The following is a 27,095-nucleotide window of genomic DNA, read 5'->3' on the forward strand; positions in this document are numbered from 1 at the left end:
CAGGTGGATTTTTACTATTTGTGGTCAGTTTCAGAAGAAAAAATAAAATAATCACATAGATATGACTGGTACAGTGCTAGTGGTAGGGAATAATTATTTCTACATATACAAAGATATAAACAAGCATCGATCCTTATTCTGGCTCAGTTCTGCAGTCCCTTCTAATGCTCGTACAGGTGACATGGACTTGGGTGATTCTTGCTGCCTCGTCCTCTGGAGCCCCACAGGATGCCCCAAAGCCTCCCCAGGTCCTGCAATGTGCTGACTTCCTGATGGAGACCTGAGGTACAAGCAAGTTCAAATGGTTTGCATGGGACCTGGGGATGCCTGAAGCTTTCTACAGCTCAAAGACTCATACACCATGTGCACAAAAACTGTAGATTTTTTTCTGTAAGAAGGAAGCTGTCACTTACCAACAATTGTACGTCCATCCCCTCCTAATTTCACTCGGAGAGGGTTGCCTTGGGAATCTTGGAGGTATTTTCCTTCAACATTTAACACTAGCCCTCGGTCAAGATCTACAATCTAAAAGCAATAGATGGACTCAAGTTTAGCTAACACAAGAGGAGATGAAATGAAATTTCACAGCAACAGGAATCCTGGGGAAATTCACATGCTAAGCCTGATGTTCAGGGATAGCTACAACACCCACAGACTTTTAAAAGCAAGTCACTAATTGTATAATAATCACTGAAAAATCACTACTGAAGAAAGCAAATCCCCATGAGCTGGGCTCCAGAGTTGCACAACAACCATATGTGTATTGCCTACTGTAGCTCTCTTGTGCAAAGGAGCGACTCCCTTGATTTTCTTGGGTTGTGCAACTTCTAAGGTGGATTCCTGTAATACTGATTTCAGTATGACCCTGAGCCCTTTTGAAGAGAGGATTTAAAAGTATGTCTACAAATTAAAAAAAAAAAAAAAAGGAAAAATTAAACTAGTTAATTTAGGTTGAAACGGCAGTGAAAACAAAGTAGCTAAGATTTTAATTGGTGTAGGAGACTGAAGAAAAGCCTCTGTCTCATAAAACAAATCTGTCTGAGAGCTTAGATTGAATTCAAGAGGTAACTGCAGTTAAAATCCAGTCCTTGTTGCTATTTCAACCCAAAATAGCTGAATTGTATGCTGCTTTAACCTGAGGTAACAGACACTGAGCCACAGAACACAAAAATGCAAAAGGTGTTAAGTGCTGGGAGGAAACTGGGAGGAGGACGTGAGCAGCGGTTCCAGGTTGGCAAGACAGACTTACATTTGGTGCTGGGGAAAAGACTGTAGCAGGAGGGACAGTAGATCATGAGATCAGTCTCTGGAGCCCTCCAGGCCCCAGATGTTGACACAGATCCTCTTGTGTCACCTTTACAAGGTGTTCGTCCTGCTTGCAGCAATGCCCTCCTGTCGTGGGGTAGAGAGAGATGCCCCAAGGCCTCCCAAGGACCTTTCTAGCCCACTTTCTGAAGTCTATTCAAAGGGCTTTGGGCATGCTTTTCAAGATGCTTCCCTTGAATGCGACACAATTGATGCACCTTTTTATACTCCTCTAATGCAAATCTAAGATTGAAGTGGCCATAAAATAAATGTCTTTATGTGTCATACTGTGTGTGAGCAGCATTACTGATGCCAGGGAGGCTGGTCATAGTCTCCTACTGCTCAGCATTTGGGCAAACACACAGGAAACACCAGTTCCTTCCTTGTGCTGGTTGGTTATAAACTCACTGGAAAGGATTTTAAGACAAGGTCTGGGCATGTAGGCACCTAGTGGGGCTTGCCTATCAATGGCATCTAAACTTTTCTGAAAATACCACTGGAAACATGTCTGTACGAACAGCAAAATGCTTACAGATACCTACGTATGTGCATTTAAAGCAGTGACACTTAGGGAGTAACTTTACATTTCGATACTCTTGCTCATGAGCTTCTCCTTGGAGTATGAGTCTGGGAGAAGCATTGCTGAACACGTCTTTCACAGCAGCTATCCCGGGCAGTCCCCACTCACACTGCACAGCAGACAAGCCCTGAGTCACTGGGGAGCGTAAGTCCCACTGACTTTGAGGAAAAAATGTTTCACTAAATTTATGGGAGCAATGCTATAGTTGAAAATTGAAGCCATCAAGCTTTAAATCAGACATTTAAAATGTTCAAATAATGAAATGCAGAATTTGTCATTAGATTTTAATGGAACAGTGGAAACTAGATCACCAAGTATAACCTCATTTTACAGCTTCATTGACTGAGGGCACTGTTCTCCTTTCTTTTCTTAATGAAAATATAAGTACAATAAAAGGCCAAAGCATCTTGAATTTGGAGAGAAAGTCACCCTACCCACTTTGTTCCTTGAGGGCCATTGATTACTCTCTGTCCACTTGGTTTTCCATTATTACCAGGTATTATTTTTCCATTTCCATTTTTCGTTGTAAGATTAGGTCTGCCATTGTAACCTGAAACACAGAAGAAAACACACTATTCTGAAGAAAGCTGTTCAGCCTACAAAGCACATTTTCGAATGCAAACAAATGCATTTTCTGGACATAAACGAGAGCAGAGAGAGCCCTCACCACACTTGGCAAACCAGGCATTTCATTTCTGCTTGGAGCAACTGTTGTGACACTGTCAGATCCCCGCAGCTGACACAAGCAACTGAAATGGTTTCTTCTGAAGAGGTTAAACACTCATGGTTTGTTTCTACCATGTTTATTAGGTCTCTTTATTCCTTCTTGGTTTTTTAAGAAAGCAGGGCAACATTTCTAGATGGCAATACAGCCATTAAAATGTTTGTGATCTTCGTAAACACTTGAGCAGTGGGGTTAGGAAAGAAACCCTTGTTAAACACAACCACTTGTTCAATCCTACCCTTATACAAAGCTGTAGCGACGAACTGAAGGGAGAGAGGATGAGAATTACCATTATTTCTTTTTTAACCTGTAAAAGGAAGGACTTTCCTTCTCTAGCTGAAAAAACAGTGCTATACAGAGGCACACTCAGCTCAGAAGTGGAAAAGCGGTGGCACTGAGCTGCGGGCCGTCCAGCTCAGAGAGGGCAGCAAATTTCACATCCCAGCTCAGACACTTGCCTCCAGAAAAATATATATGAAAATACATACATATATTAACTGAAGAAAAAAAAAAAAACCATATATATTAACTGAACATTCCTCGGCTATTAACTTCCCAATTGCATGGCTAGCAGTAAGCTGGTATACAACCTCCATAGAGAAATCTATCATTCTTTCATGCTATGCATCTCATCCTCCATGGTATTATTTAAGGCCCACTCCCATCTTAAAGCTCTGCAAGCTGGTGGACCTCTACACAACACTGAGCCTGACTAAAGCATAGCAAATACAATAGCCCAGCTGCATGGTCCTCACTGTATAACACTGAGGCTGCATTGAAAAAAACATTATTAACTACATATAGCACGGAAGGTATTTACTAAAACACTCAGGTCACTCAGTACTATTTTGGATGTCCATGCATTGGAAGGAGAAAAAATATTTCTACCTAGCAAAGTCACCAAGACTGTCTGGGATTCTCCATAGGTAATGTGGGGAATCGATAGGTGACACATCTTGACGTGTAGTGGACCCTCTGTTCCACTACCCAGGGTCAGCAGATATTCTGCCAGAAAGCAAGCCTCTAACATTTGGGGTAAGTCACAGCCATAAAGGTATTAGAGGGCCTGACTGTGATGTGAGCAGTACTCAAGAGGAATGTGCAACCCTGAGCTGTCACTTAGAAAAAAAGAGGAAAGTGGCTTAAAAATTAATTAAAGAAAACATAGAATGCCAGGACAGCATGAGGAAACATCTTTTTGCCTAGGTGTGGGCAAGGTAGCACTATATAACCTACAAAAGCCTTTTAGTTATCCATACGATGAAGAGCAATCTACCTGAGAGGCTGTCATATTCTGAGTACAAATGTGCTTTCAGTGAGCATTCAGTGAAGTCATTGCTCAATAAAGAACATAGCCCTTCTTCCAATTTAGTACCTAACTGTCATCTCCTCATGGGATCCTGTGCCGACCAGACCACAGGAGCAAAGGCCTGGGGCACCACATTACATTGATTAGGCAATGTCCTCAAGAACCGGGCTCCCTGAGAACCACCAAAATAAAAAGTAATACATTATACTAAATAACTGAACCTTCATTCTGATGGAAGACTTTTCATCTAACTGCTGATCTTAGGAAAAACACAATTCAGTGGCATTACTACAACAAAGACAAGATACCTTGTCTATAAGGAGGTCTAACAAATTGCCGTTGGGAAGGGCTCCGTAGCCTGGAGTTCAACAGCCGCTGGCGAGGGGACAAAGTAGAAGAAACTGTTGGAGAAACAGTGTGTGTGGTGGTAGATGCAGAAGAATGTGGCCAGACAAAGCTCGGTTTAGATGGAGTATGCTTGTTAGAGAACTGAGTAATCCGTGATGCTATGGCAGAGCTTCCTGGTGATTCGGGAGAAGATATTTTTAATACTGGAGTTTCTTCCTTCTCTTCCTCTTCAGAGCTTACTTTGTGAGGTAGAAGAGTGTCCATGGATTTCCTTTTATTGCTAGTAGTGTCATCGTATGCGTTTTTGTTACCTCTAGAAACAGAAGGGGACCATTTTGCTGCCAAAGATGTGGGTTTCTGTTCCACTTCTTTCTGATCATATTCACTGTAATAATCGTCCTCTTCATTAGAAACTGACTGACGAGATTTAGATGAAAAGGAGGAAGGAACTTTTCGAGGATCTTCAGCTTTGGACATTTTTGAGGGCAACAAGCCAAATTTTTTCTCTGTTTGGGACACTGTTCTTGTACCAACCCTTGAGCGAGTAGGTAATGAAGGACGAGCCTGTCTCAAAGAAGTGGATGACAACCTTGGATTATACTGGTTGTCTTTTCCTGTATCACTGGCAGAACTGGAGTCTGGCTGAGTAAGTTTTGGTTTGTTGGAAGGTACCTGAGAACCTGGCTGCTGTTGCTTTGATAGAGATGGATTTGAGCCTCCCTGAGAGAAAGATGCAGGTAATCCCCTAGAAGAGGACACCTCTTTAGGAAACACAGAGCGGCTACTTGCTCCATCACTGCCTTCCGTTACATCCTCATCATCATCTTCCTGCAATTCTTCATTACTCTGGGATGAGATGGGAGATGGGAGGCGCCGGCCCCTTGAATGCAGTAAGGAAGGACTGGTTTGTGCCCTCTGTGGAGGCTCTGAGTGGGAGGTCTTCTCCAATGGAAGATGAGAGGGGAACGTCTTTTTAGGCAAAGATACACTTGGTTTTGATCGAGCAAGCACTTCTTTTACCTCTCGGCTGTCCTGCTCTTCAGGCTTACGTTTGGAAAGAGAAGACTTCAAAAGAGAATGCTTTTCTGGGGCAGCTACTCGACTTTGTTGTTCTTCTGAGTCAGAGTGGGGTGACTTTTCACTGTGTGTCTCTCTGAGGTGAGAATCAGAATTGACCTGAGAATTTCTTCTCTTGGAATAGACTGCTGAAGAAGACTGCCTGGAAGACGGTAGAGAAGGAAATAAGGGGTTTGTATCTTGTGAGTCCTCCCTATAATTCTTATCAACATCCTTTCCATCAGATTTGGTACTGGTGGAGGGGCGAGAGTGAGGTGACGTGTGACCAGAAACAGCAGACCTCGATGAGACTGCCACCGCAGCTAATTTTGAATCCTTCCATGTGCGAGAACTAGAGCCTGAGGGAAGCCTTGTCTGCTGTGATCTAGAACTGGGCTGTCCTGCTCTGTCCTCTGCTTCTTCACTGTCAAACTCATTATGGCTACCACGAGCATGGGAATCTGCTGATTTGAAAGAGGGTTGATGTGAATGACCTAGAGAGCCAGACCTACTGGGATGGCTTGGGACAACCTCATGAGAGATAGCAGACTGCTGATTTGATGGTGAAGCCAGGCGACTAGGCTCTGAAGTTTTAGAAGACACTTTCACCAGCATGGGATCTGGCTTTCCTTCCACATTACCCACAAGATCATTATTTTTGGCAGGCAGAGGATGGGAAGAGGTTTTAGAAGGCACATTAGTGTTGCTTTGCCTCAGTTGCTTTGTTTCATTATCTGTGTATTTAGGAACAGACAAGGCAGAAGAGTGTTGTACTGATGATGGTAACAGTGCTGGTGGCTCATGTTTCTCTGTGCTCGTCTGCCGTAACACATCTGATGTATGGGTTCGAACAGAGGTCCTCCCTGAGGCAAGGACAGGGTGGACTGGCCGACTAAGGGGTACAGGTCTAACATTCTTCCTCTGATCCTGGGCTTTTGGTGGCGTTGTTGGAGCTTCTTGGGAAGAATCTTGATCATCTGTCACCTCAGTGGATTGGAGATCAGGCTTCAGCTCTCCTGTCTTTCTAGAAGGTAACTGAGATTTACTTAGGACCCCTCGAGTCAAGATTTTATTCTTATATTCAGAAAGAAGACTCTTTTTATCACTAACATTAGGTGAACGAACAGACGACTGCTTAGAGGAAAGCGATGGCTGGACTTTTGAAGAAACAGAAGGAGTTTGAGAAGGAGATGAGCCAGCATTCCCAGGTTTTTTAGCCTCTGAATTATCTTCAATATTTGTTTGTTGCTGACCAGCTGAATCCTCATGAGCAGCTGGGGGGAAAAAAAAGTGTTTATTCACAACAATAGAAGCAGCACAAAAAAATGACCAAGAGAAGAAACCAGCCAGGTAGCAAGAACAAAACAAGTTATGAGAATATGAGACAATAATTACTATTGTATTAACCAGCCTGTGCGGTCCAGCTGAGTAAGTTTTGGTTTGTAGGAAGGTACCTGTGTGGAATTATTGTAGCTTGGGTAAAACTTAGAGCAATTAAAATCAAATATCTAAAAGCAGGGACTGCAACATCCTATCAGTGGCACCAAATTCTCAGCAGAGCTTAGTCATGTTGATGGTATGGTGCTGCCATCTGGGGCTGTGGCCCACATTTTTAGTTAACTCAGCAGATCTTCTGTCCCCACAACAGCATCTTTTTGGCAAGAAGCAAATGCAGGGTGTAGTATCTGAGTAAGCCACTCTAAGTGACTTTCAAGAGCGGGAGTTGTCCGGAATAGCACAACCAAAGAAAGACCCAAAGCATTACACTCTTTGGCCTTTGGATAACGAAAGCACATAGTGTTTTCATGCAGGAAATAGAGTATGGTATGCATTTATTTAAGATGTTAAAATGTCCATAAAATGACCTTTTACATGCTGCAGAGTGACCAACACTTACCTACAAGCATCTCTTCGGACAATATAGTGATGAAAAGAGCTTATAGAAACAGTATTAAGGAAGTAAAATCCCATGGGTTAGATGGAATACAGAGGAAGCTAAGTCAGTAAGAATTAACATAACTGGGACCAAGGCAAGAATGGGCTGACTATGCAATCAGTGCATAGCCTGGTGCTCACCTGCTGGGATGGCGACACTGAAGGCTTTAGACTGAGGACCTGGTCCCTTCCTGTTTGCTGCACGAATTTTGAAAATATAGCGCTCCCCGGCCTGCAGACCATCTATTATGGCTGATGTTGTAGCTCCAGAGTAGGTGATGGACTTTGCTCCAAATGGCTTGAGAGCCGGGGCGTATGAAAGAATGTATTCTGAAATGATTTGGCAGACGGTTGGAAGGAGGAAACTGAAAACAGTCCTGTTTCCAGCGGACAGACTGTATGGGTAGGATGAATTAGAACGTGCATTACTAAAATTAATACACTAGCAATGCACGCCGAGTCAACAGCTGGATTATAAAGACATGAGAGAGAGAGATATACATATATATGTAGGTAAGTTGAACATTTGTCCATCTTAACAGACAAAACCAAATCACATCAATGACCTAATGACTGAGACAGAATATGTTAGCTATACCTTTGTAAAAATACATAAGCAACAATGCCCATCAGAGTGAAGTGTCACCAAGAGGAGCCAGACGACAGCCGTGCGCACTTCCAGAGAAGGTGTGGGGTCCATGAGAAAGTTACAGCACCAACTACTGCGTGGTTTGGTGTGCTGCACCAGGAGACCTTTTTTTGTTTCTGGACACCAACTAATAAAGGGAAAAAAATGAGTCCTCTGAAAAAAATCAACTGCCCTAAATCAGAAATAACAGAGGAAACCTACAAAGAGAAAATGCACTGGAGGCAGAAAACATGTATGAACATTGCCAGGAAAATACACACTGTCCTACTATTTCTGGAAATCTAGTCTGAAAGACTGTGCAAATGCTAGGTAGTGGGGATCACTATGATCAGAATACCTGTGTTGTTACGGCTGATGAACCATGAGCAGATTTTAGACTTCCCAAGAGAAAGAGAATTTTGAGCTTACTAATTCGCTACCAAGATATTTGCAATCAACAACACATGATCCAGAGAATATTCTTCCAAAACATAACTTGCTCACAATGGTAGACAACACACAATTGCATTGCTGACTGTAGCTATGTCCACAGCAAATAAGAACCTTTAAAAATTTTCCTTTTTTACAGAAATTATTTGGAAGAAGAACAAAATGGTATATTCACATAATTATTGCTCAAGACATCATCATTAAAATCAGGTGACATTATTCATTACTATTAATTACTTACTTATCCTACATTTCCAACACAGCCTTGACACAGCTATAATTGCACTGTACTTTAAGACCCTAGTCATGCAAAAGCAGCTCTGCTAGTCCACTGTGGTGAAACTCTACCAGCTCCAAAAGCCATATACTCATTCCTCAGCAGTGCTGCAGCCTGAGGGGCATCCCCATGAAAACACCAAAGCACTCACTTTAATCTTCGAAACAATATTACTGCAGTCAAATATAAGTGTTTCCAGCTGAGTCTTTGCTTAGGAGGGGTTTTAGCTGTAATCTACAGGCCAGTAGGTAAAATTCATGCCTGGTGATTGAAGTTCTTATTCAGAAAAGATACTTCTACCAGGAAATAACAGCACTGCGTATTGCCAAATGGTAGCAATAGCATGCCTGTCCAACAAAATAAAAATCTGACACAGCGTGCGTAACTACAGCCAGGGCCAGAGAGAGCAAAGCAAGGTCTTGTTGCCACTTCAGAAACTCACCCTGCTCTCATCTTTCAGTTTAGGATTACTGTGGTACCTGTGCTCTGTATTAGCTTTCTGAATTGAGAGAAATTTCACCCCTATAGCAATAATTGTAGGCATGAAAAGGAGGCTTCCCATTACACTCCCAAGGACTGCAGGTAAGATCTCAGCCATGTGCAGGCTTCCTTTTCTTTTCAATCCTCTGAAAGAGGCGTGGGTATTGGACCAAAACAGGGTTTTGAAAATAAATTCCAAGGGCTGCCAGTTTTCTCTCTCTACACAAAGAAACACAATAATACTTGAGGAGTCACAGTGCCATGGTGGGAAACCTCTAGAACACAACAACATCTTTAAAAATGGGAAACTTAATTTTTTTCTGAAAACGAGCCCATATTCATTGTGTTAAGAAATAAACCATGCATGGGTCATCAAAATAAAGAAAAAAATCATCAATACTTTATATGCAAATGCATTTAATGCTCAGTTGAAAAAAAAATCAATGTATTAGAAGGCATAGTAAGCTTTGGATTTTTTTTGTTTGTTTTAAGATACACAGGAGTTGCTTTAATTGCAGAGGCACTGGTGTAACTTCTGGTAACTCTCAGATGGTTACTGGAGGACATTTTCTCCCACTACTTTAATATGTGGTATAAATATATAAAAGGACAGGGTAGAAAAACAAAAGGACAAAAGACAAAAACTCCAGGTTACCGTGTGCTATCAAAAAGACCATGAACTGCTAATTCAGTAACTTCATTTAGCCAGTATAAATATAATTTTTGTCATTTATTTAGTTTAAAAATAAGACCTCTCCTGTAATACTTCATACTCAAGAAAAACAATTATATATTAGACACGTATAAGCATTCAGCCCTTGAATATCAGGTATCTTTAAAATGATTGCCTTGGATGAATCATCTAAAGATCAGCAAACAAAAATGGACAAAGGGCTACAGACTGCTCAAAATTAGGAGCAGATTTGAAATTTCAGATAATGTCCCTGCATGACCCTACTTTAAGAAATAATATTTCTTGGACACAATTGCAGCTCCATTGAAGGAACTGGCAAGACTCCTACTGACTTCAAAGAGGAAGGAATTCCACCACTGCCCTGAAGAACACATAAAGTAGGTCTTGTATGCAGACATGGTACACTTCCCTCCAGGCCAAAGGTTTTTTAAATCCTGAGATGCTACAGTGCTGATAAGGCACCTCCAGAAACTTGTGTAACTCAATCCTGTCAACCACTGGAGAACAGGAGTGGCCCAAAAAAATCAGCCTGTTCATTTTCAGAGGGAAAAAGGATAAAAGAAATCCCAGAAAGCTTTTTTTTTAAATCCTATGCAAATAAATAGCCACTGACAAATTAGCTTTATGACCATGTACAATAACACTATAGTACACAGGGCTTATGCGTGATATCTATTGAAATCGCTATTTGCACTTGCTTCTTAAGCTGAGGCTTTCCTTCCGCGATAAACTAGAAATAAACCACAACATAAACCCACTCACTTTCTTGGCAACTACCCAACTTTTCCTTCTTCACCTAACTGTTACAAATCCTTTGGGAAACTTCCTTCTTGAGCTCCGTTTCGACCTGCTTATTAATGGAAGAAGAGGTAAGCATGCACACATGACACCCTGGGAAGCTCTGTGACATCCCAGGCACACGGTGACAATGGCTTCCCAGCGGCAGTGCGGAGATGCTGGGCTGGAAACAAGAAAATCCTGCTCGGGTTTAAGCCATTAACAAGTGAAAAAATCCTGGCACAGTCAGCGGTTCCAGCTTGCTGCGGAGTGGCAGTCTGGCTTTGAGAAGACCAGCTCCTTGATGGGGTTAAAAACCAACAGTGATGACTTACCTTTGACTTTTCCTTCACTCTCTGGGAGAGCATCCCAGGATGCTGCTACAGAGGTTGGTTTCCCCTTTAGTGGCCAAACATCCAAATTTTCAGGTGCGCTGGCAGGAGCTGTGAAACAGCCATACGCAGAAGAGGCAAGTAAAAAAAGTTGACCTACACAGCATACACCTTTTGCTCCTTCTTCTCATAGCAGAAATTCCTATACGGCCATTTCAAAGATAACTGTGAAGACCACACATGGCTCAGGTCCATGTGTGCCTGTATTACATCTCTCTATCAGACTCTTGCGGTGAAATTTTATTCCATACTTTTAGGAACGGGCTGTCCATACAAGACTCTACTGTGGCTTAGCTGGAACGATGTGGTAATTCAGTTGTCACGGACCACTTCCCTATACCAAAGGGGCCCTACAGCTTCTCCGTGCTGGAGGCAGGATTTAAATTTGCTGCCCACAGAGGGGGACAGCAGCCGGGCTGCTCCTCCCAAAGGAAGGGGCACACACAGCTGCAGGGGTCCAAGGTGCCGACCCGGCCCCCAGAAATACCCAAACCATCTCTCCCGGTTCTCGTCGCACCGCAAGAGCAGCCCCGCTGTGCTCTCCAGGGCACTGCTGCAGGGATGCAGGCAGCAGCACCGAGGCTTTTCCCATGTCTCCAACCACTTATTCTGGCTTTCCCTCAAGTCAGGCCAATTTCACAGCTCAGACCCTAAGACTTGTGTTATCCCAAGGACCTTTGTATACATACCCGCCTCTGGGGTCCGTTGGTAAACAGACACGCTCCATTTGCCTTCCTTTTCTCCCTCCAAGATTTGGACGGCAAACTCATACATGGTGTCCGGCACCAGATTCTCCACCAGCACCCGTCGGTTGGACACCTGCTTGTAATCCCACCTTGCCGATTCCCCCTTTTCCCGATAGCGAACACTGTATTGCCTGGGATCAGAAACACACGAAAATAAAAATTCGCATGCTGAAACCTAACATTAGCAGAACTGGAGAGGGATGGGTCTGCTTTCCCCTCAGCTAGCCTGCTGCAGCTTACCGGGGAACCTACCAAAATGCAAACAACAAAGTACCACCACGACCACCAAGAGCCAGCATCTGAGCAAACATTTGTGCATTCCTCTAACAGAGCCTGATTGCTTTCACCCCAAGGGATGAACCGCTCTTTCCAGCCTCTTACTCAGAACACCTCCTGCCGCGGGGGGGGAGCTGCAGGGCTTTCCGAACCAAGCCAGGCGTCCCGGGGGGCTTCACACCACCATCTCACTGCCCCATGGCCATGAGCATGGCCAGACAGCTGGGAGGCCCTCGCTCCAAAGCAGCGCCAGCAGCTCGGTTCCCACGTGTCTGCCCAGATAACCGCTTCCACAAGGAAACTGGGAACATTTAAAACTACCACTTCTCCTGCTGTGCCCCTCGGGGTGTTTCAGCACCAGGTTGCACAGCCCTTTGGTGTACCCAGGCTGAGCAACACAATCCGGTGCTTTCAGACCTTTGGCAGTTTCCAGCCCGTTTCTCTGTTTATTTTGGTCTCCAACTGCTGCGGCATGCTGCTGCGAGACAAGCTCTCCCGCTCACAGGAGCCCCCGACCTGCTCAGCCTCAGCTGCACGGGGATTCTGGGGGGTCAGCAGGTGCAGGGGGCACTGACAGGCATCTTTCCCATTGCAGAAATGCTTCCTTCACGCGCCATATGGTTGTCTCGAAGCTGTAGTCTGTTCTGACAATCCAACTCAACAACTCGCCTCTGTGGGCTATGCCCTGTCCCCCACCCCTTCTTTTCCCATGAACACATGGGGATTTGCTGACCGTGGTGATATACCTGTATTTGAATAGTAAAATATCCCCAGCTGGTGCTGACAACATTTCAGAAGGGATCGAAACCCCTGTAGTCCAGCATCTTAGACCTCTAAATACTAGAGACCAGGGCGCAGGGAGGCAAGGAAGGTACGTCATCCCACATCCACCCACGTCGAGTTTCTAACAGCTTCTCTGAAGCATCCCCTACCAGCCACTGTCACAGGTAGGGATATGCAAAATCCTATGCCCTAAGCTAAATTAGTCTCATACCAACTGTAATTAAATAAATGCAAAAGCAATCAGTAGTACGTTGGCAGCAGTTCGCCTTCAGTATGCATTCAGAAAAAACAGGGCTAACTACCTATTTGCTGCAACCTTCTGTTTTTCATACAGTGGGTCTGTCCAAGCAACGAGCACAGACTGAGAGGACATAACTCGAACAGTTATGTCTTGTGCCACCTCCACCTCTTCCTCCTCTGAAATAGCAAAACAAAATAGCATATCAATAACAACATCGGAGTTCTCATAAAAAACAGTAACTGTCTTCAACTGATGTTATAATATGCACACAGCACAGATGAATAACAAATACAGCGGTAGTGGAAAACCAAGTATATTGATTACTGATGGTAACCGATGGAAACATCATTTCTTCTGTTAGTTGTCTGCTTACAAGACCAGAGTACTAATATATTCTGCAGTCCTTCAATATTCTATCAGTCCCCAAACTGTTACTTACAGCAAATGTCTTATTAACATACTGACATTCATAGTCTCTGGCAAACTCACTGCTACAGCTGCCTGGAGAGCAGAAATTTTGCCTTATGAAAAACTTTGAGATTTTAAAATTTTGTTTCATTTTGAAGGACAATAAAACCAGGGACTGTCAAAAATTCTTCACAAGGGAGAATTCCTGCATATTTTACATTTTTGAGTGCTTCAAACAGGTTGTTTGAATTCAGCTTTTCATTTTTATGGTATATAAGGCAAAAACAAAAAAAACATTGAAAGAAAAAAAAATCATTGAAGCAGGCTGGTTTGACATATCAGAATATCTTTTGCAGATAATTTACAAAACTTTAAAATTAAGTGAAACTAATTTGATTTTTTTGAGGTTTTTAATTTTGATGAGGCTCCTTTTTCTATCTGTCCATCAGAGTTTTTCCATTCTAGTCTACCTACCATCCCATGAAAGATTTATTACTTTTCCTATTAGTGTCACAGCGACCATTCCCAAGTCTCCCGGAGGCACAGAATGCACCAGGTGCAACTTTCCAGCCCAAGTTTTACAGAAGATTAACATCGGAAAAAATATTGATGTCTCAGGAAAGGAAAGGGGCCAGTAAACTCTGGAGTACTATTTTATGCTCTAGGGACCTTATTCATGTATGACGGAAGTCCAGGGAAAGATTGCCCTTCTCTTCAGTGGGTGACATGTTACCCCGAAACCCAGCACTGCCCACACAGAAGGCAGGCAGCAGGGAAGCGTATTTCACTTCTTCCAATAAGGTTTTTAATGCAGAGGTTCTCAGACAATTCCACATTTTCCAAGCCAAACAGCTACTACACAAAAGTGGCTGAGAGGACCCACCTAATACTCACAAGCGCCTTAGGGGACCTATCACAAAGTTTTGCAATGGGAGCACCTGAAGAGAGAAAGTGAGCATGAGAAGTGGATGGCATCACCTCCCCAGAAAAGGTGTGAGAAGGGACTTCAATACACCACGGTTCTCAGTTCTGACAAAGGTGTTCTCCATCACCATCAAAATATCCGAAACACACGGCCACCCCCACAGCACTCTTATCACAATGTGAAGGGGTGAGGAAGCGGCGCTGGCATGGAGATGACTCAGAATCTCGCTCATCCTTTTTAACCTTGGCAGCATTATGTAATGCCTTCTTTCCAAAAAAAAGTGAAAACTTTTGCTGACCAGGTTTAGGCTTCTGGAAATCGACCCTTCCAGAAAAGGGAGTGGAGATCTGACGAGAAGGCATACTGTTGTGGAGGTCCTGGCTTTGATTTAATCAAATCTTCTCATGTGGTTATTGCAGTGCATAACATTTGCCAATAGCTAGAAAGGAAGAGATTAAAAAAAAACAAAACAAACCCCCCCAAAACAGAAACCCAACCAGCCATGTTGCAGAGTTGTATCATTTTATTAATCCTGCTTGAATTAGAAGAGCAATCGGAGACATCTGTCAAGCTCTTTAACGCACAGAGAAAAACCTAGCAGCTCCAGCACCAAAAGACTTGCAGTCTAAAAGTCACAAAGCTATCTCATTGCATTCAACTGTCTCCATGAATTGACAGCAGATGTGAGTGAAACATACCTGTGACTTTTCTTTTGGTTAAAGATGACCTATAGACAGGTTGGCTCCGTCCTTGGGAGCTCCTTGATGGCAGCGAAACCACATGAACTGACTCAGAGGCTGTACATGCAGGGAAAAAAACAGAGGCTTTCCTGAAACCTTTTTCATTGAAAAAAAATTTTAGTCTTTTCAGGCAGAACTCTGTTTTACTCTTTTCTGAGATACAAAAGGAGAAGTTTACTTGAAAGTTAATTTAATTAGAGACACAGCATTTATTTCAGAGGGTTCAATATGCATGCAGTAAGAACAGTAAAGTTAGTATTTTAGAAGCAGGAAAGCAAATTATTAACATGAAAAGACCATTACAAGAGTCCTATATTCTATGCTTGACTTCTTCTCCTGATAATTTGATTATTTAAACAACATGTTCTTCCTCTTTAAAAAAACATGGTATAAAAGTAATGAAAACAAGAAGTAGATGCTCCGAACCATGTTACACAGTATTTCTCATCAAGATTAAGTTCTTTACTGAACTCCCACTAAGTCCATGACAAGATTTCCACTGACTTCTGTACTGCCTGGACAGGCTCTCAACCTGCAGAGCAGTGGTACATGCTGGGCATCAAAAAAACAGGAGAGCATCTCCCACACGTACGTGTCTTGACCCTGTCACCTCAGCACACACATCAGAGTGTCCCCTCTGCGAGCGGTGCATAGAAAGATGAAAAAGTGAATACTAGAGAAGGGATGAGAAATAAGTACGAGATTCCTGTTAGGAAAAGGGGGAATAACTGATAAAGGTGAATGAGGAGTTCCCTCCCTTTGGAGAAACGGAGAGCAAGATGTGTGTTTAATACAAAACCCACAAAGCAGAAGTGGAAATAGACATTTACATTGCAAAGCCAGGAATTCTGGCAGCCACGTGTGATTTTGGAGTCATCACCCGTCTTGTAACGCAAGACCAGACTATCTGTGGGACAGGCTTCCAGCCTACAGAAGAGATTTGGAAAGAAAGAAGCCTAACCTCAAGCAAACACACCTGAACAGCACAGGAGCAAAGTAAGACTGGTGAGTGCAGACCTGGCGCCCGCTCGGGCAGGAGGAGCTCAGGCAGCAGGACAGAGACAGGTCAGCCACGACACAGGCAAGTGACACAAATAGCGGAAAGGGAAATGCTCAGCCTCTGGGGAAATAAAACTGTTGCAAACCCCATTGGTACGGTTAGATGGGAAATCTTTTAAATCAAGGGCAGGTGATCTAGGGCACGAGTGTAAACCACCACTGCACGGCAGGGTAGGGAGCACAGAAGAGGCCAACCTGACTGTCTCAGGAGCCCTTAGTGACCAGGACCTCATGAAGGAACTGGAGAGAACACGGACATACGAGTGTAACACACTAATATGGAGCCCATAAAGCAGTTTTAATGGTAAGTGTGGATATATTTAATTAAAGCATTATTTTTTTCTCCACTGGCCTGAAATAACGTAGGGACACAAAGTGTAAGAAGAGGACAAGAAACAATGGATTTCAGAGCAGCCCCACGGCATGCAAGGGGAATCTGAGCTATGGCTCTTCTCCCCAGCCCTTCCCTCTGCTATTAATATGAGTAACTCGCACATGGTGTCTCTTTAACAGAGCATCAAGTTCTGCTACACTTTCTACCCTGTCATCGCATTTTTCTGTTAAGAACATGTTATAGAATGTGATTATAGTAAGCATTTTCATTTATAGAAAAGTCATTTTGATGGCTATAACAACATGTGATCTGTGATCACCTAGCAGCCACAGGGGATTACAGAAGTGTGCTAGCTCAGCTAGATGCTGTCAGGGAAATCTGACTCACCTAGTTTTCTTGCTTCCTGGTTTTGTCGCTCTTGCAGCAGCGGAGCATAGCTCATCCTTCGGCTGCTCTCTCCAGACCCACGGAGGTAACCTTGGGATCTGCTGCGTGGACCCCTGAAGCCCGCTCCATAAGGTGGCTTCCACCGAAAAGATAACCTGCCATCTGGAGACTGGGTGCGCACTCTCAGAGGTCTGTTTGGTATGTCCTTCTCTTTAAAAAATAAGCAAACACACACACAAAACCCATCGCAGTTATTATGAAGCATGTGACATGTATAGCAGCCCACATGTCTGTTGCAAGAACATCTATCAAATAACGTCAGAAAAAAGGGCATAATTTTATAGGTTTTTAATTTTGTTATAAAACCCAACTACAGTAACAAGTTTTCCAACTGGGATGTACAATACTGAACAGTGTCTTTTCCCAGGCTCTTCAGACAGACTGGTGCAAGACACCAAAAGTGAAAACATATCATAATACAAGGATTCCTGCCAGAAACTGGGGATGTCTTGTAGTTTTCCTGTTTAATCTTTTCCTTTTTTTTTTTTTTTAAATCCCCTTTCCCTAGTTCAGGCACACCAGTACATTATTTTTTTGGCAAGTGCTAAAGGTCAGTGTAAAATGAAGCACAGAACCGTTTCACTATTTTTAAACTTTCCTTTAGAAAGCAATCCACATTAAAAGCAGGTTCTCTTCTCCTAAACCCATCACTAATGGTTCTGCCCTCTGACAGCCTTGTATTTAACAGGTCTGTTCTGCACATGCTTCAACTCTTGACTTCCCAAATTCCCATTATACGATCCCTTGAGCATCCAGCACTGTAACAGGTACCTTATGCAAGTCGTTTATTTTTACATTTGCTGGCAAGTTGGCAGCATTCTTTTAAGAAGTGACACTGATGCAAGGATTACTCAAGCAACCAGTTTGGTTGCTCTGAACGGCATCTCCAGTTTTCGTGGCATTCTCCATTGCATATGACCTGCAGCACGCCAGTGCGCAGGCTGCAAGCAGAGCAGACAGCGGGAAAAAAGGTGCTGGTAGCACCAGCCAGGATTGAGATCTCCCACACTTGCAGCGATTTTTTGCCTCTTATCTTTTACATTTTGCACTCAAAGCAGGACTCTCTCAGTCTCTTCTAGCAATACCATGCCACCAAGCACAAGGTTGTGTGAACCTGCCAGCACAGAGATTACACGCTGTATTCAAACCCTCTCACTCACTGGCTAAGCCAGTCATTGCAATCACAGCAAATGTCAAGAGAACAAGAGGCTGGGACAGCAACAGCTGCCAGAGACCTGGACAGACAACGGAAGACAATGCACCAAAGTACCCCATCAGAGCAATAGTGAGGTCTGCTTTCCAGCACCAGTTCAGGAGTTCGTATTTACTCATGACAGCACTTAAACATGTTACTTTAAGTACTGATGTCTGCATGTCCCTACATACATCAAAAGCAGGTCCTTTTTCAATATTTCTGCTCAGTGACACCTTCTATAACCAAACTGCTCACTGGTCTTGATCTGCTGACAAGGTTGCATCTTCTTACACACTCCCAACAAATGGTCTTCTATTAAATTACCTTTTTCAAGGGATCATAGTGGCTCTCAAAGCTGTTTGCAGAGCTTCTCTTGAAATCCCTGTGAGAAACGCAAGGTTTCAGTGCTGCTGAGGTGTATAACATAGGCAGAGAACCGTGCACTCCCAGGGAACTCTGCTCTTCTACTGAAACACTGAGCAGCAGCTCAGCATGGTAAAACTTCTCTTTTTATTTTGCCTACAGAGAGACGGATCATCAGTTTAAACACATGGACTTCAGCAGCTTCTCTCTTCTGCCTGCTCCTCACCACTAGAGCAAAACTAAGCCGCTATAAACCCAGATTAATCAGCCAATTAAGCCGGTTTTACAGACACTTCGTGTTGCCAGAGCAGTGCATACTAGCTGGATCACAGCAGGGGACCTGGTCCTAAGTGTTTAACAAACGATAAATGCTTTTTGCTATACAATAAATATGGTTGCTTTCATGAAGCTCCCTGACCACTTTTCAAGGAATGTTCTCAGTCACGCACTCTATTAAAAAAACCACCTGCTCCCACACGGTTTCTTTTTCTTGCTCTCCTGAGCAGTTGCTCAACACAGATTTCAAAAGCCCCATAGTCACTGATCATGTAGGCACACAGCCTTCATTCACAGCACCACCACGGAGAACTGGAAGAGGGCAAAATCCAGACCCCTGGAGGTCTCTTCTCAACCTCCTGCTCAAAGACAAACTGTCTCCAACACTGCGTGAGGCCAGCCCTGGTTTTCCCTAGCTCAGTCTTCAAAACCTCCCAGGACGGAGATGGCACAGCGTTCCTGTGGACCTGTTCCAGTGCTGCACCAGCTGCCTAGGATGAGAGCTTCTATCATAGAATGAAGCAGGTTCATAGAATCCCCGCTGCCCCGGGGTGGCTGGGAGGGATGCTGCAGCCCATCAGCTTTGCTCCCCCAGTCCAAGTCGCAGCTTCCAACTGCAATTAAAATAGAGAGTTGGAAGGGACCAAAGATACAAAAGGAACCAGCCCAGCTAGAGCGCCATATGGAAAGTATTCAATCTAAAACAAATGTGGCTTTAGGCAAAGAGAAGTTTATCGACCATAATGCTGAATGCAGGGGATCAGCGGAGATTTTAAAACCAGGGCTTTCTAAGGCTTTGATTACTTTCCTCATGGTAGCAGCACACTTTACTGGCCATTGCTGCCATTTCACTAGTTAGCTCCAGGTTGTATTTATCTTTCCTTGTCACAGTTTGACCGGCAGGAATCTGAAGGCATCCAGGATGGAGCTAACAGAATGGTTTAAATGGCTTTGCTGGTAACTGCTGATCCATCAAAACCAGTATTTTTGTGCGAACTCTGTGCCAGCCTCGACAAGAAAGGGATTTCTCATTAAAAACAAAGAGCAGCAGAAGGAGCTCGCCTACCCCGCTGTAGCCCGCAGCCCAGGCGCCATCAGCCTGGTCTGGGATAAGGCTGAAGGTTCTGGCCAAAGCCACACAGAGGAAGAAGGTGAAGCTGAGCTCACGCCACCTCGTACGAGCGCCTGCGGGGCTGCTGTCTCGCCGGGCTCAGCTGCGCTGTAGGGCCAGCCCTCCCCAGTCGGGACATTTCCCACTTCTTACGTCCCCCGTGGGACAGCAAGGCACTGCCTCCCGCTGTCACAGCCCCTGCAGCTGAGTACTCTCCTGCCCTCGTCCCCTCCTCTCGTCTTGGCTTCAGGAAATAGCCTGGATTTCCAGGGGGAGGACAACCCTGGGACTGTGGAGGTTGAGCAACAAGAGAAGCTCCCAGATATCCACCAGGTATACAAGTACACCGATCTCAGCAACAGCGGTGCGGAGATTTGTAAACAAAATCTCATCCTCCCACGGGGAGAAAAGACACATCAGGTTATATCTGGGAGTTTGCACTCCCAGTGATGCAGGAAGTGGTAGATTTACCAATAGGAGGACCAAGCACAAACAGAAACCCCAATATCTTGCTCACTACCTGGCATAACACATCCCCACGTCACAGGATGGATACATTGCACTGCTGCTCGTTCCCAGCATCAATACCACAGCTCCATCCAGGCCAGCTGAGTCCCACCCAGCACATAAACGGGCATCCAGAAATGGCCCAGGACACCGGTCACTTTTAGGGCACCTGAGCAGCACGGAACATTTCCACCTCTTCCCTGGGCTGCAGTCTGATCCTGCCAGGCATCTCTCCCTACCTTTTGCAATGGTCTAAACTTGGGCAGGTTGCCTGAATCCTCAGCGGAAGATGGCCCTAACAGGTCCCAAGACAAGATTTTGGATCAGCATGAAAGCTGCACAGCTGACAGCTACTACAGCGCCTGTGGTCTCCCCTATCAGAGACAGTAGATATGACCTTTATGAAAGCGTACAGGACTGCAGCTGTCTGCTCCCCATCTAACACCTACTCTGGCACACCAGGAACTCAGCTGGATTTCAACAAACTCTGGACGTGGTCCCACATCAGTAGCAATGAAAAAGCTGTCTTCAGATGCATTCACTCCCAACTCCTTTTTTTTGTCTAATAAATTTTGGGAACAGCTACCAAGTGCTTGATTGAACTGGAGGTTGATTCTTCCCCATCTCCCCACTATTTGCTCCTGTAAGCATCACCAAGTTTTTTTACACTTTTGGTTCCAAAACTGATTTAACAGTTTTCTGGAACTCCGCTCTGGCCAAACTAAATCAACTGGTAAACATCTTCAGACCTCATCTAAAGAGCTACCTGCAATTAAAATAAAATCAAATCCTTTTCTATGTTCTGGAAAATGAGAAAGAGTCACTCCCTCATGCTCTCTTCAGTGTAGAAATCCAACATTACCTACAGCTGCAGGAATTTGTGTATAGTATCTTGGCCCCAAAAATGCAGGGCTGATTAAAGCCTCGGTATTGACTTTTCACAGTTGAAACGTCCACTAGTACTGCCAAAGTTTCTGTGCGTGTCAGGACTGTGGGAGAACATTTTACAAATGATGTAAGCCCAAAGCATGAGGTCTAAGCTGAGGGTAAAATATACTCTAAACAACCACACAAGGAGGCAGCTTGCACTTGCCAAAACACACAGATTCTTCAGAGGGCCTCATCAATTATCTAGCAAAGGAAAACACAAAACAGCTCCAGAAGAAAAGGGAAGTACTGACCCCTAATAATCAATCTATAACTGTGGGGAAAAATATCCCAAGCAACTCAAACCTATTAAGATAAAAGTGCAAAAAAGTAGTTGAAATATGAGGTCACAAAAAATCAGGGACTTCAATTTACCACCACAGGTCTAGGTACAGTATGTTTGCTTTTGCTTTCCCTAGTCAGCAAAAACTTTTCTACATTTTCCTTCTATGTGCCATTACTTCAGGACTGGAAAACTGGACCTATAAAATGTGTTCTGCTGCAGAGAGGACACATATTTGGCACAGTTAGTAGACAACATTCATATAGTCTATAAACATCTACCAACCTCTCTTCTCACTTCAGGCAGAAGTTTGGGAGGCTAAGCACAGTGACCCTTTTACATGGGCAAAGTAACAGCTTGAAGAGAGAAGTTGTAGCTGCTTAGAGATAACGAACTCATCAGAAAGCAATCAACTAACTTCATTAGAAAAGGCCAAAAATGCCAGCTGGCAAATGAAATCCTGTCACGGGCAACTTGACCAAAAATCATCACAGTCTACACTGCAACAGCAAACTGGTGGGATTTTTTGCTTATTTTGTTTTGTTGGGGGGGAAGAGGGTGTTTTTTATTATTATTTTATTTTTGAAATTAAGTTCTAAGCATCAAATAACACTGATTGACTCTGTACCCTGGATTTGAGACCATTGCTGCTTTACCAAACAGTATGGAAGATTAAATAAAATGTGTCAAACTGCTGAGTTCATTCACCATCCTCAAAAAGTAGATCCTTGTCTTAAGAAGTCCTTAACTGCTCCCTAAGCACAACCAATTGTCCTCTGAGGTAATAACCTTGCACCACTGCCAATCCACTGCCAATCTGGAAAAGCAATCCAGTTTCAGAGCTGAGCAATTCAGTTTACGAACGTAGTACAGCATCCCTCCCAAAACCCACCACCAGGGCTGGAAAAGTACCTCAGCCAACTGTGGTTCCTAGATCTCTGAGCTATTTCTTTGGGACGTTACAGTCCTGTATACCATGTAGTCTCATAAGTGTCCAAGCCTTACCACCGTGAAGCTATCAGCTGTACTTGTAGCAAAAAATGACAGCAAATAAGCGAACAGAAAAAAAGAGGCACTACTTTTTGATTCTTCAGCTGGCAACTCTAAAATTAATTTCATTTGTGAGGTAAGACCCTTTGTAAAACATCCACGCTCCTAAAACCTATTGCATCAGTCTCTCCTAAATGCAACTGCTTGAGCGGTGACGCTCAAGTTCATAGCACATGTGGCAAACACATCCTAGGGCACCTCTACAATTGCCGTTGTTTGGCAACTTGTGAAACCAAGACAGGCATCTGCCCAGGGGTGCAGAAAGACTGAGGGACACCAGCCCCGCAGGAGGCACCAGGGAAGCCAAGGGGGGAAAGCCCCACGCTCAGGTGGCATTGTTCATGTACCAAGAGCTTTATCGTGGCCAGCCCTTCGCCAGGAAAAAGAGTTTATTGTTTTCAAAAATACTTTGCAACATGATCACCCATCCCTTCTTCATGCCCGCAATGGGCATTGTTTTCCACATGCTGCTCTACCATCTTCCAGCAGGTAAATCACTTTGTGCATTGGCTTTAAGGGTTGGGACAATTCCGATACACCATTTTATTTTTTCACCTGATTTGAAATAGGTTATGAAATAGAGTGTATTTGAAAAAGGAGAAAGCAGAGCTTTACTAGCAGAGCCAGGTGCCTAAAGCTCTGTAGTCCTTCGTGCAACTCAAGACTTTCAATCCAGTTGTTATTCATGAACAGGAAAAGAAAAATGGCATTTTACCATAACTGAGAGGCACAAGGGAAAGAGAACATCCCACCTTTCTCATCCAGCAATCCACACAGGGGTGGCTGCTTTGCTCCTCGCCTTCACATACTCTCACTGTTACCTATGTCCATACAGCTATCCCAAAGCCACATCAGCAGAAAAGTGAAGAAGAAAGAGGACAGACAAAATACCACAGGACAATACTTGTTTTCCACCCAAAAAATAATGCACCATGTCACTTTGGCAAAGTATTAATGGATTTTTTTTTTTAAGTTGATGGTTTGATCCAAGCTCCGTTGAGAAAATGGAAGCAATTCCACCAGCTTCAATGAGGGCTGGATCGGGTCCATCCTGAGAAGAGTTCACTCTGCAAAGATATTTCCTGCAGTTGGTGAGCCAGCTCAAACAGTGCTGATGTGGCCCCCTGAACCGAGATGTGCTGACGGCTCTAACGCCAGAAGACTCTGGGCTCAATGATTTACTTCAGGGCACAGAGCATAGCACTAGGTCTAGTGGGGATCTTTATAGCACTGCAGCAGTTAACACGTGTAAAAGGATAAGTATACGATCAGAGAATGTAGGACTGAAATGGGAGAACAAATCCAGCCTCAGGCTTACCAGGTTGGTAGGTCCCCTAGCATTTTAAAATGCACTGTCAACCTTGTCCCTACGTGGGCTAATCAACTTTTTAAATGCCACTAATTTATACACTCAGCATTAGATCTCCTCCTGGAAATAAGCCAATCAGTTAAAGCAGTGGAGGCAAGCGACACATAAATCCTTTGTTTCTCGCAGAAAAAAAAAAAAATAATCGCTCAGCACATTTCCACACACTTCTGCTTGGCGCAGAAAGCGGGGACTGGAACACTTTAGTTCCTGCAAAGCACAATGGAAAGTGTGCCATAATTCACCAGGCTCTGGCCAGGAGTTTTGGGCAGAGGACCAGTATCCAATGGTAATGTCTGATTTAAGCAAAGCGATTCATTATACATCTGTAGAGGAGTTACCTGGCATCCAGAGGACATTCTTTAAATTGACAGCATCAGCAGAAGTTTCCAGTGCTCCCTTTGAAGAGCCGTCTGAATGCTAAGCACAGTAGGACTAGGGCATTTTCCAAACTCAACAACGTATTTCTACACGATTAATACATGTATTATTACTTAAGAACAACCAACAGTGAGTTGTTGAAGGCTTCACATTCTCCTGCTGACATCCACACACAGATTTCCTTCTGCATCAGCACCCTTTGAAGGGGGTCCATGGAGCCTGGGCTACCCTCCTCTCTCACACCCGCTGCCTTCGGATGCCTCCTGTCAGGGTTTCTCCAGTGACCAAACCACCGCTGCGGTAGAACACCCCAGCAACCCTGAAGGGGCTGTGAGAGCACACCGCAGCCGTGGCCCTGGTCTGCAAGCGTCCATCCGGGGTGTTGTCCAACACCTGCCTCTTCACTCAGTTGGAGGAAAGGTGGTACTGGAGTGAGATCACCTTTGGGGGCTCCTTGCGGGGACAGAGCAGGCGAAACCAGCTGGCAAAGGTGTGGGGATGCCCTGACCGTGGCCGACCTCACCACTGGGCTGAGCTGGAGGAGGATTAAGAAGCACTTCTGCTATAGGGGCAGGAAGGCAAAGGGGCCGCAACCAGTTTATTTCAAAATACTTTCCATCGCAGATCCCCTTCTCACACCACGACCCTGGTCATTACCTCCATTCATCCCATGCATGGCAGAGCAATCTTGTTCAAAGTCAAAACTAGTCTGTGTCCTCTGCAAGCTTCACGTCTCCATTGTCAAACACATGCCCTAAACCGAGACATTCTCCTAATGGCTCGACATCAGTAAGCTTGGAGGACATGGCAGAAGACCTGCGAGCGGTATGGCTCTGTGGGATGCCACAGCATCTGTACGGAGAACAGCTTCTTCCCTGCCTTTCCTGATGCATCCAAAATGATAGATGTACATACTTTTACTATGAGAGTTACCAGCAAAAATCATTCCAAATACTATTGCAGACCATGAACAGTGCTAGGCTGTTCCCTCTAATGCAGGCAGAGGACTTGATGTTCCCAGCTCCTCTGGGACAGACTTCAGCACTGCCGTGGGGACAAGACTGCAACTTTAACTTGGAGTTTCCTGAATTTCTATTATTTAAGGCTTTTAAACACTAACATTTGTGAAAAAGAATATATACATATAATAATGAAAACATTCTAGCAATACACATGTGCTTGCAGGCTTAACATTTCCCTATAGTTATAGATACATGGATATAAAACAGATATGTGACTCAGATGAAATTTAGAACAGGTAACACACATTGAAAAAATCAAAAGACACCACAAAGAAGTAAATATCAAATGGAGAATAACATGCAAAGCAGTAGTAGTCAAGACAAGAATCTGGTGGTTGTAGCTGCTCACAGATTAACCAAAATAACAATGTGATGTTGTCCAAAAAAATCAATATAATTCTGGCTGGATCAACTGAAGATTATTGTACTCTACTGTGCAGTGGAAATTCACTGCTGTAAGAACTGTGTCCCATAGCCAATTACTATGTTTTAAGAAAGATACAGGCCCACTGAGGAAAGTCAAGAGGAGAGGTATAAACACAGTAAGAGATCTAGAAAACATGACCTCAGAGCTAGAAGAAAGGAGAAACGTCACAGCACCCAGGGATTGAGGCACTATGGGCTGTCTCTAAAAACGTAATGCCAAATGGATGCTGAAGTTCCCACGAGGAGCACTGGCAAAATCTTTGCGAAGAGAAGAATTCACTTCCCATTGAATCCACTTATTTTCTGAGGAGTTACCAGCAGTTTTCTACTCTGTACAACACACCCTATTCCTAAGATCTCCTAGGCAATGCAATGTATTCAGGAAGTTACAAAAATACCTTTCCTTTTCAACTGCTCGTGTTTTGATTCCATATTATCTACCAACAATAAGTTTCACAGATACCCTATGTGTCGTATGAAATCCTAAGTCTTCTCATGGGTTCCAAAAGTAGAGTTTTCCATTTAAAGAGATGCTCCTCTCCTTTGTGTTGTACAAAGGTAGTTAAATAAAAATTATTTAGTTATGCCCTTTACCATATCTGCTACTGGTGACTCTAAGCCTCTTCATTTCTTTCCTTGGTAATTTTTGGGGAGGTTTGCCCTTTTTCCTCTGGAAATTCTCTGCTTAAAGATTATAGCTTTCCAGGGTTACCTCAAACTGAACATGATTATCTCATCTACATGATTTCTGTACCTCAAGCTGAACATGATTATCTCATGATTAACAACTAGCGCCTCTCTGAGCTAGCAGAACCAAGCTGGATCCCAAGGGACAAGCACAGAAGGTGTTAGATTGCTTCTCCATACTATGCCCTACAGGGACCTGGAACTGACTCATATGCAGTGACATAGAAGTCACTCCTTTCCATTGATTTATTGGGTTTTAATTGTCTGTCTGTTCTCCCTGAAGACTGTGCCCTTGCTATCTTGCTCCCAATCATGATGTTGCTCATCTAACTCTGCTAGTGTATTTACACAGCCAAAAACTTTAAACTGCAAGAAGAAATCAGTGACCATGTTGCTCATCAGGCAGGTATGGGCACTACAAAGAACACCAGCATCAAAACAATCAAGTGCAGAGTCACTGCAACCACAGGTGAGGCAGAGACGACAGGTATCTGGTTCGCACATTCCTGGCAGGACGTCCTCCTCGTCAGTTGCCATGAGGACAGAGCTGCCCTCTAAACCTGCCGCCTTGTAGGTCTGACTGGTTG

At 44.0% G+C, this 27,095-nt stretch overlaps 1 protein-coding gene across 1 annotated transcript in view; it reads right to left on the reverse strand.

Annotated features, from left to right (window-relative positions):
- Window positions 1-27,095, reverse strand: part of FNDC1 (fibronectin type III domain containing 1) — a 74,607-nt gene that overhangs the window by 29,898 nt on the left and 17,614 nt on the right. Inside the window, exons 2-10 of the mRNA XM_030022748.1 lie at window positions 16,855-17,064; window positions 15,033-15,131; window positions 13,063-13,177; window positions 11,645-11,832; window positions 10,899-11,006; window positions 7,399-7,587; window positions 4,227-6,596; window positions 2,320-2,435; window positions 414-525 (exon numbers count right to left, since the gene is read on the reverse strand). Coding sequence (XP_029878608.1) covers window positions 414-525; window positions 2,320-2,435; window positions 4,227-6,596; window positions 7,399-7,587; window positions 10,899-11,006; window positions 11,645-11,832; window positions 13,063-13,177; window positions 15,033-15,131; window positions 16,855-17,064 — 3,507 coding nt within the window. The remainder of the gene's footprint in view (window positions 1-413; window positions 526-2,319; window positions 2,436-4,226; window positions 6,597-7,398; window positions 7,588-10,898; window positions 11,007-11,644; window positions 11,833-13,062; window positions 13,178-15,032; window positions 15,132-16,854; window positions 17,065-27,095) is intronic.

This window comes from Aquila chrysaetos, chromosome 8 (assembly GCF_900496995.4).
Source record: "Aquila chrysaetos chrysaetos chromosome 8, bAquChr1.4, whole genome shotgun sequence".
NCBI classification, from domain to species: Eukaryota; Metazoa; Chordata; class Aves; order Accipitriformes; family Accipitridae; genus Aquila; species Aquila chrysaetos.